At 34.5% G+C, this 21813-nt stretch overlaps 1 protein-coding gene across 1 annotated transcript; it reads right to left on the reverse strand.

Moving 5' to 3' along the window:
• Positions 1 to 1294: 1294 nt before the first annotated feature.
• Positions 1295 to 18785, reverse strand: LOC147073973 (acetyl-coenzyme A transporter 1). Its single transcript, XM_085944331.1, has 8 exons — positions 18226 to 18785; positions 14344 to 14624; positions 12632 to 12786; positions 7008 to 7204; positions 5565 to 5684; positions 4562 to 4741; positions 3557 to 3796; positions 1295 to 1889 (listed from the first exon to the last, which is right to left on the reverse strand). The coding sequence occupies exons 1-8, from the start codon at positions 18463 to 18465 to the stop codon at positions 1725 to 1727; spliced, it is 1578 nt and encodes a 525-aa protein (XP_085800457.1). The 5' UTR covers positions 18466 to 18785; the 3' UTR covers positions 1295 to 1724.
• Positions 18786 to 21813: the final 3028 nt, after the last annotated feature.

The following is a 21813-nucleotide window of genomic DNA, read 5'->3' on the forward strand; positions in this document are numbered from 1 at the left end:
CATTCTGAGTGCTGCTTTTGAATAAGCAAGGCAACTTATGATGATTCAAAGGAATTGTATAATAGGCTTCCAGCACAGATGCTTGCGATGGAATCTGGACATAAGACTTCGTAATAAACGAGGGGATAACAGAGCGGAAAATGCAGCCACTTCTCATATGAAGATGTGACGACGGCTCTGGCTTGCATATTGGCAAAGATGGCGTAATTTATGATTGACAGCAGCAGAAAATAAATTATAAATAAAAATATTTACAAAAGAAATCATTTAAATATTTTCAAGAGATTCAGCATTTGCTTGGTGGTAATTCACAAAGATTTTATAAAATTTATCGGTACTGTTCGGTTATACCGGAGGCAGCGGAAAACGCATTTTGAAAATAGTCGATAAACTGGATTATTTGTTAGTTTGGGTTAGTTTAGGTTCGGTTAGGTTGGGTTAGGTTAGGTTAGGTTAGGTTAGGTTAGGTTTGGTTAGGTTAACCTAACAAATAATCCAGTTTATCGGCTATTTTCAAAATGCGTTTTCCGCTGCCTCCGGTATAACCGAACAGTACCAATTTATCTATATAAATCACTTGACACACTGTTTCATTCACATAGTAAGTTTTATCTAATATGAGTACCAAAATTCTACATTGGAGTCGACATTACAATACTACCAATGCTATGAAAGAGGGGGACATCATATGATACCTGTATTTACAAAATTAATTGAAGTCAGGAAAAGGGGATTTGTATTTAAAATAAATGAAATTATGATGATTGATAAATTTTATAAATAATAACATAATAAATTAAATAATATATATTACTGTCCTGTATTAGAAACTTTAACCCCCTTTGACTAATGGAGTTTTTAATAATTTACATGGCTACTTATTTTCATAACAATTCATTAAATCTTACAAACATAAAAATATACGTACAGTAAAACCTCGTTAGTAGAAAACCCTTGTAAAAGTCCCTTGAACATTATTTTCATATAAAACCATACCTTTAATTCGAATTTCGTAATTCGAAATGATTTCAGAGTCCCAGGCATACAAAAATATCCAATAAATCGTAATAAAGTACACTATTTCATGAGCCAGTCATTGAAAATTGTCACAGACTTTTCTTAAAAAAATCAAAAATTACTTATTTTAAGAAGGTAATAAAAATAAACCTGACATTTAATGACCCAATTCGGTAGGCACATCTGTGATCGGAAACAAAATTAATGAAAATAAAAAAAAATAAATTTAAATATTTTTCCCCATACATTTCATAATTCGTAATTCGAATTTTTTTTTCGATTTTCGGTCCCATGGAATTCGTATTAACGAGGTTTTACTGTAATTACATATTGAAGTTACAACATAATATAATTATGTTAGTTGTTCACACAATATAATATTATTATGTACACAATATGAAAATACATAATTTTGAAAAACCATATTAGAAAATAATATCGCTATTGGACCTGCTACAATGTATGTCGTACAAAACTTGACGAGACAAGCAAATTTAAATTTCTACATACAGCCAAGATCTAGCAGATACAACAGCGATATTATTATAAAAACATCATTCACTCACATTCAAATACATTAATGACGCCATTTTACATTCAAAAACACGCAAGAACCTCACAAGTCAAGGGGATAAAAAGCATGTATAAAAACTATAAGTTTATATTTGAATTTGTCCTAATTTGTCACCCGAGGGCAACACCCAATCTCAAGGCTTCTGCAGCTGCCAGTGAGAGGGTGGCAACAACTGAAGCCTTCGGACGGCCGGTCTGCCATACCGCAGCCAGCAGAGGCCCAGCAGAAAGCAAGCCAGCGTCTCCACGTAGAAGCCATCAAGGAATGTCACACACGTCCCACCCGCGTCTGTACACATCTGTGAACATGATTTAATATTTTCATTTTCAGGATAATAATCATTAACAGGTGCTATAATTGTTTCTGGAGGCATGCTGAATACTCTAGAAGGGCTATTCCAAATAGTTAACTCCATAACATCTTATTATTTCGATGGATCAATTCTGTATATTATGTACAAAGTGGTTATCCAAAATGCAAGTTAACACCTGCTACGTATATGCAATGCCACTATTATATTATTATTAATTGTCATCTTGATATTCGGTTAAAATAAAATAAAGGATGTCGTCGAACTGGAGTTATGCCCACGGAATGTGATTGATTGGTTGAGACTTCAAGTCCCATTTGCACAAATAAGTATCGTATATTTTTCTAATACTCGGCCGTCTATAGCAGGCCGCGGCACTGAATTGTGAGTATTGATGGTAGTGCCATAATTCAATGCGGTAAACCTGTTCGCATTAAATGAAGATTTTTGATTGCAATGTTATTAATTAACGTCACGATTTTTTTCAACATGAAACAATCACCATTTTCTATAAATGTATTACCATATTGCATTCGAAGTATAAGCAGTAATTAGCACTACTATCTAAATTCATAGTGTTGTGCCGCAGCCTGACTATAGATGGCTATGCTTACTATGTACAGTGCACAGGGGTGGCCAACCTTTTGCATACCATGTGACGATTTTTTTCACAGACAAGTTCACATGCACCATACAACTCAAGCACCTTATCTACCTTCTTACATTCACGGTTGGGATGGGAAAATAGGGATAGGGATAGGATCTGCTTCGATTAGGAGAGGAAAAGGAATAACTCAATCACGCAATTAAATTAATTAATTTATGTCAGCTCAAAAACACGTTTATTGGAGCACCAATATACAATAGTCAGAAATGATCTCTTGAACGAGAGGGTGATCGCTGTCGTGGACCCCGCTGATGGTGCTACAGCTGCCAGAGAGTCTCGTTTGGTGAAAATAACTCTGGACCACAGTTGTTAGATGCGATGAGAGAGAGAGAGAGAGAGCTCTGAGCGGGATAGAGCACTGGGAGCTTTTGAGCGTTTGGATTTCGCTAGTCTTTCAATGTTTGGTGTTAAATTTGTTACTGAGAGCAATTCTTCAAATTTGAATCAGTTATTCGCAACCTTGTTTTGCTTTTATTCAATTTCATGGATGGACACTCTCTCATACACTCACACACACCGTTGATATCCTACAATTATTGTAAACTGTCAGAAAAATGGGACGAACTGATGAGTAAGAAGGCTGTATGACTTAAACCGAGAGCACTCAGGTGTTGAAAATATGAAGATGGATTCAGTTATGGCACCTACTTCAAAAGAATAAGTAGGCGCAAAGATGCAATGCGCCACTTGTAATCATCCAATGTGCCACGCTTAGCGCATGTGCCACGGTTTGGCCACCATATGCAGTCTACAGTCACTCATTACAAGGTTTATTTCTATAACGGCAAAAATTTAGATTTACGACCCAATTTTTATACAGTTACAGCATTTGTGTAGTTATTTTTCTGACAATGTTTAAAATAATGTAAATTTAAATTGAAATAAACAAACAGAACTTTTATTATAGCATACATGTAGCCCGCAAGCCGCAGTTTGCCAACCCCTTCTTCTTTGTTCTTGGAGTCACGAATTATAAATATCAACTGACCTGCTTGTCGTGATGCGTAGTGCACGTGTTGTCCATGAGCGATTGGGTGGCGTTGAGAGGCAAGTTATCGCAGTTCCGGAATGTGACAGTGTCGACGGCCCACAGCGCCAAAGTGTTGGGCCAATTGCTGCCCAGATTGGACAGCGTGTTCAGGAGGGTCATGTATGTCCCGCCCACCAAAGGGTCAGAGACCCTGGCGAAGAACGCCATCACAGCCACAAACATGCTGAATAAGCACACCTAAATGGGAAATTATTTCATATTAATTAGCATATTTTTTTATTATTCTGTTTACAAATGGGATATAAGACGTGTTTTCATCAGAAACTGCCATTGATATAGGTCCTGGTTATACCATTTCATACAGTATCTCAATAAAATAATTATTTCTTTTCCAAAAAAGATTACATATATACATCTAACAAAAATCTGTAAGAATTACCTTTATTACAATGTAATTAGAGTTCAGTTTTAAGTACATACAATATGTATTTTTAAGATAAGCATTTGGCTTTTGGCCAGTCCCATATTGGGATAATATGACAAGACAAATATTACACGATTGTAAATTTGCACATTTATATAATATTGTGTTTTCGACATTCTGTAAATGAGGTGAGGATACGATATTAACTCCAAGAAAAAATATTTATATTATTTTAGTAGAAGTCATACAAAAATATTCAAATTAGATACGTTGCTTTGAAAATAATAACATTTTATACACACGTCACTCATATTTATAGATTTCTGGGTTTTCACTGTATGTACTTCTTACTTCTTTCTCGATGTTTCGGACTCGTTACAGAAGCCATTCTCAAGAGATGAGTCACACAATCCAATTTTGTTAATAAAAAGCTTATAACTTAACATACAAAGCAGTTATATGTTTGAATCCTGTTTCACGCATAAATAGGTATGTGTTGCCGTGAAAATATCACTTATACTCCCTTAATCCACAGCACATCAATTAATGTTATATTGTATGTTCACTTGTAGACTCACCTGGTGGAATGCATAGAGAGCCAAAAGCAGGACCAGATAAACCGGCAGCGGAGTAGTTTTGAGGAGGAACGGTGTGACAGCAACAACGGCTGCAGCCACCAGCCCAAAGAACACCCGAAGAGGATACGCTCGAAGCCACGAGTTGAGAGGCTCGGGACCGGTCGAATGCTTGCTCAGAATCTGGAAGAGAAAACATATTTATTCACACGCCTCTGTACGTAAAAGATTGATACAGTTGACAGGTTCATTTACCTATACAAAGAAAATTAACAAGAGAAACATATTGGCAAATAAATGAAAAATGTATCTACATATTATATTCATTGTATAATAAAATCTCATTTAGGTTTGTAATGCTATGGTTGCCTGCCAACTTTTTGCCACAGTTAGCTGGTGGGACACTTTGCAACAGCTGAGGAATGACATAAATATTGGTTACATGTAAATTGTACGTAAAACATTTCACCGTGAGTTTTCTTATCGGAAAAAGATGACCGTATACTATACGGTCTACAATTTTATTAAATTCAATATGAACATAAATTCAATTTTCATAGCTGATTTTGGCAAAATTATTAGATTTAAGAATGAAAACCTAACCTAACAAATAATCCAGTATATCGGCTATTTTCAAAATTTCTTTGCTGCTGGCTTCCTGTAAAGTGTAAACCGACAAGAACTGTGTTTTATTTAGACATGAATTTTATGTCAATACTATTATACGACCCAAAGTTGGACAGTCTTTAATAGACGGCCATATATTTCCGATACAATATTTCACTGTGAAGTGTGATACGGTGAACTGCGTACGTACAAATTACTGGACACGATAGATATTAGATATAATTCGCATGATTCACCCAGTCATATTAAGGTTTTTTTCTGGAAATGATTTTGCTAACGAGAAAACTTTGTATGTGTTTAGTGCTAGTACCCATTAACAACTGTTCCATTTTGAATTATGGTAAGACAATCATCCAAAGTGGAAGTTGTATATACTCACGAGAGGCAAGATGACCTGTATTGGCACCAACGGAATGACCATCAACGCCAGCTGTTCTCTTGGAACTCCGGCTTCAATAAGTTTTAATCCCGACACAGCATCGCTGGCACTGAATCCAACCTTCAATCCAAAAAACAAATCATCATGACACCTACAAGATAAATTAATAGATAAATAACCACAGAACAACAAGGATCCAATGTCAATTTGTAACGGAACCTTTCTTTCAGAAATTTCCGATTAAATGGTGAAAGCTATACCCACATATAATGAAACAGAGATTTTTAAATAAAATTGTAATATCCCATTTAAAAGAATAACATTAATAATAATAAAGAAGTAATTACAAAACAACAGTGGGATAACTGAAATAACCGTCTGTTAATAATATTATACAAACAATCTCACCATTATCATCTACGAGTATTATAAACCACAGAAAAAACAAAATAAACACATAATTAATGATTTGATTTGTATGAAACAAACATGTTCAGTTATCTCGAAACTATTATTTTTGACTTATCCCACTTTTGCTTTCTTTGCGAATAGTGTATTTAGAAAATTATAATGTTCAAGATAAAACATTATTTATTCACGTTGAACATTGATTGACTCATACTCATACCAAATTAAAAAGTAATAAATTGGAAATACCATTTTATGTACGAGCTAACATCTAACAGCGCATCTATTCTATACACAAGACTGCTTTCAGCCACTATGGCAGCTATCTAGGGTAGATTTGTATCGAAGTATTAGCACTTATTGTAACAATTACAAATAGTACAAAACTGAAATCCATTAGAATGTAACAATTACAATAAGTAAGGTAGTTGTAATGGAACACTTAAATTGCTTATTGTCACAAAGTACTATTCCTATAAAGTTAATATTTGATATTAGAGTAGTTTTAACACTTCAGATATTGAACATACATAATTTTGAAAAACACTTCTGAGAAAATAATTATTACTAGCTGAGCCAGCTGGCGGTCGCCAGTCTGTCTCGCTAGGTCTTGCAGACGGCTTGTAATTATTATTATAACCAATAGAAAAAATCTTCTTGTAAAAAGTAAGACACCGGGCAGGAATCGAACCTGCATCTCTTGGGTTTACGCCGTCCACGCATTATCCACTATCCTACGAGGTGACATACCAATTGCGACAAATTTTAACTATTGGCCTTTTAATACCTGCTCATCAATCAGCATTCTTCCAAATCAAACTACTATTGACAATCAGTTTTTGTTTATTTATTTATTTATTTACTAACCGACGTCTCGGATTTCTCCAATATTTTATGATGTAACTTACTCGAACTAGCTAATAATTTTTAATTAACTTTTTTTTTTTATAACGAATAATTCACGATATTGTCATCAGTATACCAAGAAAAAGCCAAACAATATAGCATATATAGAAAAATAATTTAAAATATAACCTTGGCAGTGAGCAAGACAATAGCCAGGGTCCTCACGGACGGCAGCTTGGTGATGGAGTAGAGCTGTCTGTAGGCAGCCGTCACCCTGCGCCACCCCCACTCGGGCTGCCCTGCTCTCGGGACTTCTGTCTCGCCCTTCAGCATGGCCACCACGGTCGTGGTCACAATGAACACCCAAGCCCACATCCTCAGGAAACCTTTACAACAATATGTCATACATTTTTAGCACACCCCTGACACGATAAGCCAACGTATAATTTACACCGGCGCTGCGAAAGCTTTCACCATGCTATCAACCGACTATATCGCTACACGATTCAGGGAATTCACACTAGATGAAATGCTGGGAGAAATTTTGAATGCTGCTGATATTAACCAGAAGGAAGTGAACCAAACTTACGCTTGCCTAATGCCCCAATGCTGTAGCGTGACAGGGTGAAGGAAGTAATAGTAATTGCTCTTCGCAACATAGGCTCGATTCATTTGCACATGTTTACATGCTCAGCGCAGTTATACAGGTTAATTAAATCGATCTTGCAACATAAAGTTCATAGTTGCATTTGAAAATTTCGCCTCATTGATATTGCAAATAAGGTCCATTCAATTTATTGTTGCATTCACTTTAAAACGAATCATATCTCATCTATCCACTTACTTGTGTTTGCAGTATACTATTAATAAAGTAGAAACATTGAAACGCAAGAAAACGTTGGGATTCAAGTCACTTTTTGCATACAAAATGTCTAATGAAATACCTATTTTACTCAAATAATTATCTTAGCTTAATAATATGATCAATTATCAAAACTAGTTACATTAATCATAAACACATAATACCTACCTATAATAAATTAAATATGCATTCTAAAACTATTAACATTTTAACAAGGAGATTAAAAACAGGAAATCCATAAATATGTATGTGATTATGAGGTATATTATGACCTGCAGCTAAAACTAGTAAGATTTGATAAGAGAAACATAATATTATGTATTACTGGTGATTTCAAGCAGGTAATAAAATTTCCATTTACTTTTATCAATAACATAGATTGTGATAGCAAGCTAGATGATCAAATAAAATACATTTCCTTAATTTAGATTCTATCGGTACCTATTCTAAAATTTGACTGTTTGAAAAATGTTTACAATTTCCTTGCACATGTTCATAATCATCAGCATTAACACATTGACTTCTAAAATTAACATGTAAACAAGAAAATAACTAAAATATGGTAATGACAGTACGATATTTTATTGTAACTGTTATAGTAGCATTATTAAAACTATTTATTCTTAAAGAAGCTACTTACGGCAATTATTTACCTTTTATGTACTTAATATTGATATTACAATGGTAAATACGAGAATGTAAATAGAACTCCAGCGTATCTATTCTATCCACAAGGCTGCTTTCGGTAGCTAAAGCCGCGTTGACACGGTCCAAGTACGATCCAAGTGCACTTGGATCGAGTGCCATCCAAGTGACAGCTTCATACTATTGATTCTTATCCAAGTGCACTCGTATGAGACATCTTCATACTAATTATTCCTATCCAAGCTACTTGGACCGCGTCCTACTCATCCAAGTTAACTTGGATAGGAATAAATAGTATGAAGCTGTCACTTGGATGAGACATCTTCATACTAATTATTCCTATCCAAGTCTACTTGGATCGTACTTGAACCGTGTCAACGCGGCTTAAATAAGGTAGGAAAGTATCGAAATATTAACACTTATTGTTACAATTACAATAAGTTAGCCGCCTGAACTGTCAAAACTGTCTATCTCACTGTAAAATGTATCACAGCCAAGCTAGGTGCTGTTAAAACAGCACTTATTGTAACAATTACAACTAACTCATTGTATACTTGGATACTTTATTACCCTAGATAGCGGCCGAAAGCAGACTTGTGTAAAGAATAGACGCGCTGATGTATTTTTCATACCTAATATTTATATACATACCTATATTACAAAATAACAATAAATACTTTAATAAGAATTTAATACAAAATATCACTTCCAACGATAATATTTAAAAGACAAAAAACAATAAATAACAGAGCCTTATAATGTTATGTTTCGACATCTTATCTGTTTTCGATCTGCCAAAATTAAAACAGACGACCGCCAACAACAAATTGGCGCCTCTACTGGGGAAGCGTAAAAGTCATAGCCATACGCCACTTTTAGATGGAGTTGTGTACCTAAATCGAAGCAGAAATAAAATTTCTCATACAAAATCAAAGCAAGGCGCTTATGTAGCTTAGATACTACTTGTTTCAGAAACTGGGCTCCTGCGCATCTATTCTATACACAAAACTGCTATCACGGTGATGGTAGTTTTTCATATTTTTGTATCGAAGTTATTGTAACAATTACAATAAGTTAGTTGTAATTATTGTTACAATAAGTGCTATGTTTTAACAACATCACTCTTGACTGTGCTAAATTTTAGAGCGAGATAGACAGTTTTGACTGTTTAGACGGCTAATTTATTGTAACAATTATAATACTTCGATACAAACATATGAAAAACTACCCTCGATAGCTGCCGATAGCAGTCTTGTGTATAGAATAGATGCGCTGATCTTAGCAGAAGAAAGTTCTAACTCTAACTCAAAAATCTGAGAGACTGGTTTGAACTCCGTAGTTCATCCTTATTTAGAGAAGTGATAGATAGTGATAAGTTATACATAATTAGGAAACACTTCAGAAACGTACATTGGTAATAGAAAAAATCTTGAAAAAAATATGGTGCCGGTCAGAACTAGAACCCGCATCTATCGGATTCCGAATAATGTGCTTCACTAATTTAGCCACCAGCGACCACCTATCTAATTATGATAAAATTAAGTAAAAAATAATCATGCAACTGAAGCATTAATATTGGCAAGTCAAAATCATTGCCAATGTTCAATAACGAACATAGCACAGAAAGAAGTTATTAGAGGTAATAACCAAGCTGGGACTTAAGCCATATGAATGGTAGTCCAATAGTCTTTTAACTACCCAAAAGTGAACGAATAATCATTAAACCTTGTATAAAATTATAATGTAATACCTATAAATGATGTAATACGCGGTTGATTGCATTTTCACTGAATATTAATACTTCAAGGCTGTGTGCATTACAAATCAGCATGAAATTTTGAATAAAACTATTACGCAATCTGTTATCACAAAATAGTGCCATTTTAGTTTTGTGTTTTATGCAATTTTTTTAATTCAATCAATTTCAAAATTTGGAACCAACTCAGAAATAATACATAATTGAAAAAATTCTAGAAACATACCTGTGTGCGACAAGAAAAGAGCGATAAGTCTAAAATAATTACTTTTCAGAAAGGCTAAAAGAAAATTAAGTTTTGAAATACTTTTTATGGGAACTTCTATGCTTCTGTATGAAATTTACTACCTAATTCAGATATTTTAATTCTCATTTATGCATATGTACATTTATGAAGCGCCTAGTTTCATATCCCCCTAAAATGGTTTTTGAAAAATTTTGAGTTAGGTATGTATTTAGATGTATATTTTTGTTACCTATATGATCGCCAAAGATTGAACTTTAAAAAACGCCAAAAACCGTCAATACGCATGATCAAAAATTAGGGTAAATTTCAAAACCCGTTAAAATGGTTGGTTGTGCTTTTCAAATACCCCTAAAATGGATAAGCCAAAATACTCTTTAGAATATACGAATTAAATAATAAATACATAAAGTTCACAGATTTAAGGGCGGACGTGCTCAGCGTGGGTCAAAATGGAGTTTTTATCGTATTTTCAGAGCATAATCCTCGACATTCCTTAAGCGTTGTAGATAATCTATTTATATAATTTTGAAGCCTTATTATCCTTTATATTTATTTTAAACATTTGATGACTGCATAAAGTATTTTTATTCCATAAAATAGTATTCTTTTAAACCTCTCGCTCTAATGGTTTAGAATATAGTCATATTTCAGTACATAAATGTGCAGTGGTGTTAAGATTTTTTACATTTATTAATAATTTTTAAACGCATTTATAAGACTATCAGTATTATTTATATCGACATTTTTATAGTGAAATATTTACGATAAAAAATTATATTGATAATCTCTGTGATCCCAAATTTGACAAGAATTAGGCATTTTATTATTCAAAAAATGGGCAAGATTAACACATTTGAAGATAATTCTAAAGATACTAATTATAAGCTATGTCTTTGACCATTCAAGTGTGATAAACATCCTACGAATAATGATTGCTTTATAATAATTATTGACCTAAGAATAAGGTAGTGTTTTTTTGAAATACGCCATTTCTTTTGGCATTCCCCAGTGGTTAAGCTACAACATACAGCCGTAGCCATAATTTGACAAACTACAATTGAAGTAGGGAGTAAAATGATGTTAACGCGCGTGTTTTTTTTTTTTTTTTGATTTTTATGATTTATCTACCTTATCCTGTCACACAGATATATATACCAAATAGGAAATGAACCCACATCCATCACATTCCAGACGGTGAACTTTACAGATTAAGCTACCGATGCATTTACTAATCACATGGAAATTTTTCAACAATGAATTTTAATGTGATTTAAAATTCCATTAATGTTATGTAACGTAAATACTAGCTTTGATTCCTAAACGATTGATCAGTAGATACCCAATTAATAGGTACCAATATAAACCATCAACATTAGGATGCGCATGCGATGAGAATTCAGGATTGAAAATCATTACGGAGGATAAAACAGACTGGGGAAGACGACTTGAGGAGGGCAGGACCAACCTCAGGCTGTTGAGTGGTCTGATGTATATTTCTTGCTTAGCATGAAACTAAAAATGTTGCTGAACTGTATCATACTGTGTATTTACAGCTAAGTTAGAACCTCACAAAGCAATTTCAATTCTCTTAACTTTACCGGTTTCCTGGTGCAATATGAATCAAGTCTTCAGGCTAGATCAGATTGGTGGTAGCATTTATATGCTTCGCTTAGGATCAACCCTTCACTGCATAGTGTTGCACATTTGGGACATTTCAAACTATTTCGATATAGCCAATGCAATCTGTGTGAATTATCAAATAATATCATTTTTCGATGCCTAGAACTGTTTTACCATAAACATCCTACTTTACCGATTTTGTTTGGACATTTCAAGAAATAATGCATTTCTAGCAAGCAAGCCTATGCATTTCTGCTTTGACAGTTGACGAATTCGTATGTACGCTAAAATCTGCATTTGTAAATAAATAAAAAAAAATATACATTGGTTGAATAAAGATATCTACACATCAAATTAATAAGGTGTGTATATTAGTTTTTTACAATTGTTATCATTTGGTTTCGTATTTTGTCATACTGAAATGTAAGATTTTCTAATGTCGTAAATCTGCGACACCATGCAGTAACACACAAAATTAAATGGAATTTTCGAAAAAAAAATATTATTTTTCCTTCATTCACAAGACATTTTGACACCAAGAAAAAAAATCATGCAGGGAAAGGTTAAACATGGTATGGGTAATTAGATATACGTAAAAGAATAATTGCTGAGAGGCACGATTTCCATTGCTATAAACACAACCAAATTAGCCGATATCAACCAAAACATTGAGCATATCTCACCTGACAATGTAACAATTCCCAAAGGTTCAGCTTCGTATCTCAAATAGGAATTGCAGAAATCAGCCGACTCCAGCGCTATGAAGACCACATATCCGAGGAAGTACCCTGCCGTCTGCCCAACACTATTACAAGTTGACGCATGGCCAACGTTGCATCTGCAAGAATAATTATTTTAAGACTTAAGTTTAACAGAACAATATGAAAATGGTATATCGTCTATGTAAATTCAATACCACGGAAGAACCATTTATGAAAATGTTCAGGAGGGACAAAAAACCTTGCAATTTCGTCAATAAAAAAGATAAAAAATAAATTTAAATGCAGTTTATTGTGTCTTCATATTTTATATTAGAAAATATATTTTTACTATCGTATGCGTCTGTGCAACATACGCGGTATTGCCATAGGATTATTTTAAAAATCACTTAGACCTTCGGAATTGCCGCAATACTCCGCTCGTCCGCTGTATTGGATCTAGGGATATACGCGGTCTTTCTCGCTTCTTTAGTATGGATAATTCATGCGCAGTATTGATTTTAACCGAGTGCTAACAATTAGTCAATTTCAAAATTTGAATGCACCAATCAATGCGGCTTGTGCCGTTTACTGAGTGAGCCTATTTCTTGAGTGAGCTTTTTCTACAAAAAGTGGCTCGGATCGTTTTTTTTCCTAAACATTAGTTTGGATCGCAATAAATCACACAACCTTGTGACTTCCTTCCTTCGACGGCACCAATGATAACTCTTCTCTCCAGGTTGCTCGGATCTCTTCTTGTGACCAAAAAATTGAAGAATGTGTCTCTTGCAGATGATCAAAAGTATGACATTAACATTGTGCACTTATCGGATTCTCTGAGAGTCCATGTTACAACACCGTATAGGAAGATTGAAAATACCAGCGTTCCGATAACAGACCCAATAATACCATAGTATTCAAAGGTGTCACTAGTTGCTTATATTGTAATTTCATTGTCAAGATAAAAATGAAATAATCGGATTCTCGTCACTCCCCACTGGTAGGTGTAGTCCATAGACTCTTGATGGAGGTAGGCTGTTAAAATCAGCCATAAATGGTGCACACTAAACTTTGTCAGTCATACGCATTTGTTTTCATTGAAATAAGACTACAATTATTTACAGATGGTGTTTGATAGTTTTTAAAATTCAATTAAACCCTGCAAAACCAAGCCATAATCGATAATAGTAGATAATAGATAAAAATACTCGTCTATTCTATAAAATATCTAAAATTATGCAATTAAGTCATACATAGCTGTGAATATTTTATTGATAGAATAATATTTTTATCTATTATAGATTAGTTAGACAGGACTAAATGAATTTAAAAAATGAATCAACAATATGTGTAATATGTATTCTTAAACCAACGAAAACAAATAAGAATGAATGAAAAAATGTTCACAATTTTGCGGTATCGTCCAGAATATACCAAAACTATTATGGTGCGGTCTAGACAGGGTTTAATTGATTTTCAAAACTAACCAATATCATCTGTAAATTGTAGTCTTAGTTCAATAAAAACAAATACGTATGACTAACAAAGTTTAATGTGCACTTTTTATGGCGGATCTTAATAGCCTACCTCCACCCTTCGCTACTGGGTGACAGTAAGATGCCATCCCTCGACCATAGGCAGAACTATAGATACTTAGGATTGGATAAATTAGGTTTACAGCTGGAGATATCCATTACCTTTTTAGCATGGTGAGAGCCCATCCGTCCACGGCAATATCCTGGGTAGCGGCTAAGAAGTTAAGAGCAAAGAAGGCCATGGTCAACGGAACCATATCTGGCTCATCTCCCAGCCAGCGATCCACGTTGAATGATATGATGAGCATACCGATACCGATTAGGTACTGAGCTGGCACCAGCCATGTCTTCCGTCTGCCGACCTTGGTCCAGTAAAGAGCATCGACTATCGGTGCCCACACCAGCTTTAAGCTGAAGGGCCAGTTGACAAAGCTGAATTCTGCCTAAAATAAACACAATATTTCATAAAAATTATGCCACCATTAGATTTAGCTAAAAGATCACACCATACACCCGACAGAACACTTTACTACAATTATTACAGACTACTTACAGAGCCATTAGTTAAAATTTGTCGCAATTAAGTATGGCGCGTTTAGCATAGTGGTCTATGTGCATGGGGGCGAAACCCGAGAGATGCAGGTTCGATTCCTGCAGGGGTGTCTTACTTTTTTCAAAAAGATTTTTTCTATTGGTTATAAGTGTTTTCAAAATTATGTATGTTTACTACAATATATTTTTTTATTTTTTTTATTAGCTGTCAATTCATGGTGGAACTGCATTGTATTGTTGTTTTTATTTAATAAAACGCAATTTTTTTGTAGTACTTATTCCACTTTTAATCAAGAGATTAGGACCGAGGCGATCGACGAGGGGATCTGAGGCGGACGAAACCGGTCCTAATCTCTTGATTAAAAGTGGAATAAGTACTACAAAAAAATTGCGTTTTATTAAATAAAAACAACAATACAATATATTAATTTAGAGAATCGTCAGGGAATACAAAATTAATGGGAACCGGTTTACCCTACTAGGTGTGACATAGCAAGCTGGGGATCTCGAGTGTGGAAAAATATGGAATAAACTTAAACATGTATTAAAGAATATGCTATTTTCAATAGTAACGTCTGTACCATAATAATAAGCATTTTAGTTTGTCACGTTAATGTAACGTACTTTCAATATTTGGAGACAGTCGCTGTATTTTTTTACTTGGGTTTTATGACCATTAGGCCATAAACTACCCTGCTTCAGAACTTTGATCCATGGCGATGGCTTTCTCATATCTACTTATTAATCTATTCTGTGCCAAATACAATACCATAGTATCTATTTACCACATTGTCATATAAAAATTATGGTACAGTTCGGTTATGAGGAATACAGCGGCAAACACATTTTGAAAATACCAGATATACTGGATTATTTGTCAGATTCACCTAACCAAACCTAACCTAACCTAACCCAACCTAACCTAATCTAACCCAAACTAACAAATAATCCAGTATATCGGGTATTTTCAAAATGTGTTTTCCGCTGTATTCCTCATAGCTGAACTGTACCAAAATTATTTAATAAATTAGACACGTATCTCCAGCAGCGATTTTCTATGATGCAATAAATTTGTCAGAAGATTGAAATGGGATCTCGAAACAGTTTAAACCAGTATGCAATTAATAATCTAATTTTCATTTCTCACAAATTGAGTTTGAAATATTATTACTCGAAGTATGAACTTGCAACTAATATTAAAGGGTGCCATAACCACTCAAACAATAAAATAAACCAAGGGAATTCAGAAATAATGGGAACTGAAATACCTAACGTGTGTGGAGAAACAGGCAAACGATCTCGAGTGTGGAAGTCAATGGGATAAACTTAAAAATGTGTTAAGAATATGCTTGTATTTCATTCTGACAACTGCTCTCGTTTTATGCACTGACGCTCATTCAATATTGGTGTATTAAATCTAATATTGCAACTGCAAGTAGTCTTCCCAACATATATGTGGTCACAATCATTACATGTTAATTCATATACCTAATATATATTTAAATAATATTTAAGTAGGTACATACTTAAATAAAAAATTAAAAAATTGCTATTGGAGTTAAAGTATAAACTGCTGGTTCTTTTTTTTTATCTTGCGGCCCCCATGGTTCAATACGTAAGCTACTAGCTTCTCATCCAAGAGTTTCGAGTTCAATTCCCGGCGATGTCACAATAATTCTATGTGATTTCCTCAAGCCCTGTGTTTTTTAAATTGTTTCACGTGCACTAGTAAGATACTGTCACTGGGCCTCGTGGCATGTTGTGTTAAAAAGTAAAATATATATATTGTAAAATGGTCTCAAAAATAAATGATTTTATCAAGCGGGTAGCACAGCTGATGAGTAATGATTTAGCATGCTGGGCGCATAATATGTCCAGCACAGTCGCTGTGAGACACGAGACTGGGCGGGACAAAGGATAGAACGGGACAGGAAAAAGACTGAAGCGGTTGCATTTTTGGTAAATGTGCTGCAGACGATGTCATGAGATTTTATAACTTTCTTTTTAGACCAAACCAAACCTAACCTAACCTGCCCCAACCAAATATTAGTTAGTTTATGATAATGATTATGATAATGATAATGATGCATCAAAATGTATGAAAATTTCAAATTTTAAATTAACAATTATTGGATCGAAAAGCCTATGCGCTGACAGAAAAGTGTAGATATTTATTATAATTGTGTCGCTAGATTTCAAAATCAGCCAAGTCCACCTTTAGGTATTTTTGATTGCTTTGTGAATTGCTGAAGAACTACTGTTTTTGTAAAAAAAATTATAAAAGCTCATGACAACATCTGCGGCACAATTACCGCATTTTTTCGTACGGCCGTCTGAGACACGACTTTATCTGAGTTATATTAAATCTATGGATTTTATGCTAATTTTCAATTAATTTCACTACTTATTACAATTAGTATACTTAACTGTATAAATACTTTTAACAAAACTATGGAGATTATTGTATCCACTTTTATCTGATAACAGTTAAGTATTACTTAAGGTGATTCATCAGTGAAACGACAAATAATTTTCAACCATAGGCGCGACGAAATTTTGCACTCGCTCCCATTCGGAGAGAGAATGTAGAGCTGGAAACACGTCATTTTGCTTCGTGATGGCAACGGCCGTAATAATTCTTAAATCGTGTAAAGATGACTTAAAACGTTACCCATTTACTTTAAAAAGAAAACATGTCAATGAATATATTATTATTGTTACTGATAAAACAATAAACAGAACATTAAATGGACACATGTTAGATTTGTAAGACAAATTATATTTGGTTTGACATGCCTCATTTGCACCCGCGACCCGCAATCCGCGCATCGCCTAGCTACGATCTTTTTAGACCGTGTATCAACTGAGGTATGGCCTTAAATGTAACCAATACGTAGAATTTAATATGATTTATGTATCATTATTTTTGGTAAAAGTCGGTTATGGGAAGCCAGGTGGGAACCGCGCCAATTGTCATAGCCGATTTTGGCAAAATTCATAAATTCAAGAATGAAAACCTAACCTAACCTAACCCAACCTAACAAATAATCCAGTACCTATATTATCGGCTATTTTCAAAATATGTTTGCCGCTGGCTTCCCCATAACTGTATTGTACCTTATTTGGTAATTGTGCTGCAGATGATGTCATGAGATTTTATAATTTTTTTTTTATGAAAACAGTTTATTCCATGTAGACATTATAATAAATACCGCTTTCTGTCGGCGCATAGGCTTTTCGATCCAATAATTGTTAATTGAAAGTTTGAAATTTTCATACATTTTGATGTATCATTTTAACAAACTAAGATTAGGTATATTAGATAATATTAGGTTGAGATAGGTTAGATTAGGTTAGGTTAGGTTTGGTTTGGTCTATAAAGAAAGTTATAAAATCTCTTGACATCATCTGCGGCACATTTACCCCTTATTTTTATATTGATATGAATTATGGTGTGTATAATATTGTGAAAAGTAAAACATATTGCAATACCTGTTCTTTGTAACTTATGCCTTTCTGCTGAAGTAACATAGGTATGGCAGAAGCCAGACCCAGTGGAATTCCTTGGAGAGTATATAGGAACAGTAGCAATGCTATGTTTAACCTGTCACCCCGTATGTCACTTGGAATTTCAATGTCTGATGACTTTAAATTCACTTCAATATCAATTCCATCTCCACTGTCTAACTTTTTCATCAACCCTTCAGACTTTCTATTACGTGAAGTACTCATGTTGCCTATGATGATAATATCAGTCAAATTATGCAAAAATTAATATACCTATTATCACAAACAATATTTTCTCAAAATAATATGCTCGAAGTACACGTCACATAAACATTACGGTACTCGTAAAATTTAATTATGAATAGAAATGTTGTATTTGATACCATATGCTCAAACAATAGTTAAACTAGAAGTTGAATCCTTAACAAGAATTAAAAGTTATAAGAATTTTCAATTATCATTTGAATAGATAATAAATTTGTTATATCCAATCACATCCGACTATCCGAGACACGTCTTCTATCGTTAATAAGCGAAACGAAGTTGGCCACAGTTGGCAGCTTGACAGTTTGACGTACACTCCAGTGTTGCCATAGTATTAATACGCGGTCCATTTATTAATTAAAGGGGAATATATATTCGCACAATTGAATAGACTGTTTTCACAAAGCGCTGACAACATTTAAAAAGATGTTCGTCACATCGGAAATGGATGATATTCACAAATCAACTACAACACTCAAATGATCGATTTGCACTAAGGAAAAAGTAGTCTTCACGTATCAATATACTATTGTAACCAATTAATCGTAAAAGAATACAAACACTATGAAAATTAGGTTTAATGATTTTAAACAATATTTTGGCAAAACATAAGTATGTATTAGGTACCTACTTTCAGATTCAAATAATACTATAATTACCTATTTAGAAAGTGACGTTAATTAAAACTTAGGTAATTGTGCCGCAGATGCCGTCATGAGCTTTTATGATTTTTTTTACGAAAACAGTTTATTCCAGTAGACAATTATAATAAATACCTTTTTCTGTCGGCACATAGGTTTTTCGATCCAATAATTGTTAATTTAAAATTTTAAATGCTCATAGATTTTGATACTTCGTTATCACAATCTAAGATTATATTATTAGGTACCTAATATTAGGTTGGGGTAGGTAAGGTTAGGTTAGGTAGGGTTAGGTTAGGTTAGGTTAGGTTAGGTTAGGTTAGATTTTCCTTTTTATCGTTTATAAATGTTTTTATTTCTTCAATTAAACTCACAAATCTTGTAAGAACCTTTCCTTTACTGAGCCAACGTACTTCAGTATGCAGAATAAGATCATGTTTTTTATCTTCAGTATCTTCTAACAGGGCCTTGAAAAGTCGGTGTTGCAAAGGAGCTGCTCGAATAGAATTGATTATTTTTGTAACTATTTTCATAACGTGTTCAAATGGCAATAGGTATTTTACAACACAGAGCTTCCTGGTGGATAATACAGTGGTAGGACATGAAGTTTGAAAATGATTCATCCTTCTTGCAGAGGGCAATAAATCCTTTGTTTTTACCTACCATTGCTGGTGCCCCATCAGTGGTTATCGCAGACAGCTTGTGCAAAGGCATATTTATTGACTTGGCGTATGTTCTGAATGTATTATAAATATCCTCACCCCTTGTCTGTCCTTTCATAGGTAATATTTGCAACATATCCTCTTTTACTGTGAAGTTACTAAATACCATTCTCACCATAACTGCTAACTGTGCGGTGTCTGATATATATCTGTTGACTCGTCAAATTGTAGTAAGAACCAGTCACATATTTCCAAGGCAGTCTTTAACTGACTTTGTATATCTGTTGAAATTGCATGTATTCTTCTTGTGACGGTGTTATTTGACAACTGTAAGTCTTGTATTACTGAGACAATCTCACGTTTGTTAGAAAATCCATCAAACACACAATCGGCACCAGTCAAAAATAGTTTTTTAAACAACTCACCATCCATGAAGGGTTTCTTCAATTTTGCGAGCATGTGAGAAATTTTGAAAGAAGCAATGGTGGCCTTTTTAGAATTTTCCACATTTCTAGTGAAAACAGTCTGTTATGCAGTTAGACTTGATTTTAGTTGACATATTTTTTTCTTTCTTTCTTCAGATTTAGGTGGATAATTCCCATCAAAAGTGGCACGAATTGTCTGAAAGTGTCGTTCAACATTATGTTTTAACGGAACTGCAATACTACTACCACACAACAAACAGACGCATTTATTTTTCACATTAAAGAAACAGTCCCAGTCAGTGTTAAAATTATAGGTTCGTTGTCTTTTACTCGGTCCACACGGATGTTAATGTAGAAATGTTAGTTAGCTGATGACGAGTGGTCGCACCTACGCAACTTATCATTTAGACCTAATTCTACGACCGTAGGGGCCGCCAAGAATTGTTTTTTGGGCGTTCTGCCACTCCTTGCCGGTCCCACTGCTGAAATAAGGTACGTAACGAGGATACCTCAAACATCAGCATCTTAATCGACACTCGTACGTTGAACTTTTCCTCCTGTAGCAGTTCTGCTCCGCCGTCTGGTGTCCATTGCTTTTAGAATATCCTCCTCATGGTCATTGAGATGTTGCGCCATAATCACTGATCACTTAACGTTCACTTAACTATCACTTAACGTTCGTCCAAGATAATTTTTTTTGATAGTTAGAATGAACTGTCAGACGCAACATGTAAACACTAATGCCGGCGCTCCATTGGCACGCAAGTCAGACGATTTACAGTCTTCGGACTTTTTTTTCGCGTGGAGCACCCCAGGTCTGCGGACTTTTTAATCCGCAGACCAGGCTCGTTGGATTTCAAACATGTTTGATATTTTACTCGCCGAGCCGCTGAAATTCGTACGTTCACCACGCTTTACCGTCACATTATTTATATCTATGCCGACGGACGACAGCGCCATCATTATTTTACTGTCATTCAAAGTGTTCGGACATCTCACATCGATAACAACAATGGTAGATCTACGAGTGTGCATTCGAAAAGTTTCTTGGAAGATTTTATTAGTTGTTTTAAAGACAACCCATCGTTGTGGAAGACGACCAGCCCACTATACAAGAATCGTGATGCCAAGTCCTTGGCGTATGCGGAACTTTTGGAGATTTTAATCAAGGTGGAGCCGCAGGCAAGGGTCGACGATGTTAAAAAGAAAATACAGACATTGAGGTCGGGTTACAAAAAGGAGAGAAATAAAGTAAGGACATCATATCGAAGCGGAGCCGGCACAGACGCAGTTTATCTACCCAAACTGTGGTACTATAAAAATTTGGAGTTCTTGAACGACCAAATGGAAGGTACGTAGGAATGCTTTAAAGCTATTTATTATACACGTGCAGATTATGAAATTGTCGTACCTAGCTCTGAAAGTGACATCGCATTAGATTAGCTACTATTAAGCAATTAAAACATACAGCTATGAATCATTTCTAGTCACAATAAAATTTCTTATTCTTTGCCGAGGTAGGTAATAAATAATAATAATATATAGGTACGAGGGAATGCTTTAAAGCTATTTATTATACAC

The sequence above is a fragment of the Rhyacophila brunnea genome, unplaced genomic scaffold (genome assembly GCF_057557595.1).
Source record: "Rhyacophila brunnea isolate RB1 unplaced genomic scaffold, BYU_Rbru_1.0 scaffold_17, whole genome shotgun sequence".
Lineage (NCBI taxonomy): Eukaryota > Metazoa > Arthropoda > Insecta > Trichoptera > Rhyacophilidae > Rhyacophila > Rhyacophila brunnea.

Coding starts and splice junctions, on each gene's coding strand:
- LOC147073973 (XM_085944331.1), bottom strand. CDS start 18,465: ATGAGTACTTCACGTAATAGAAAGTCTGAAGGGTTGATGAAAAAGTTA. Junction 12,787..14,343: donor GCTCTCACCATGCTAAAAAG/GTAATGGATATC, acceptor TTATTCTTGCAG/ATGCAACGTTGGCCATGCGT. Junction 4,742..5,564: donor TACAGGTCATCTTGCCTCTC/GTGAGTATATAC, acceptor TTTCTCTTCCAG/ATTCTGAGCAAGCATTCGAC.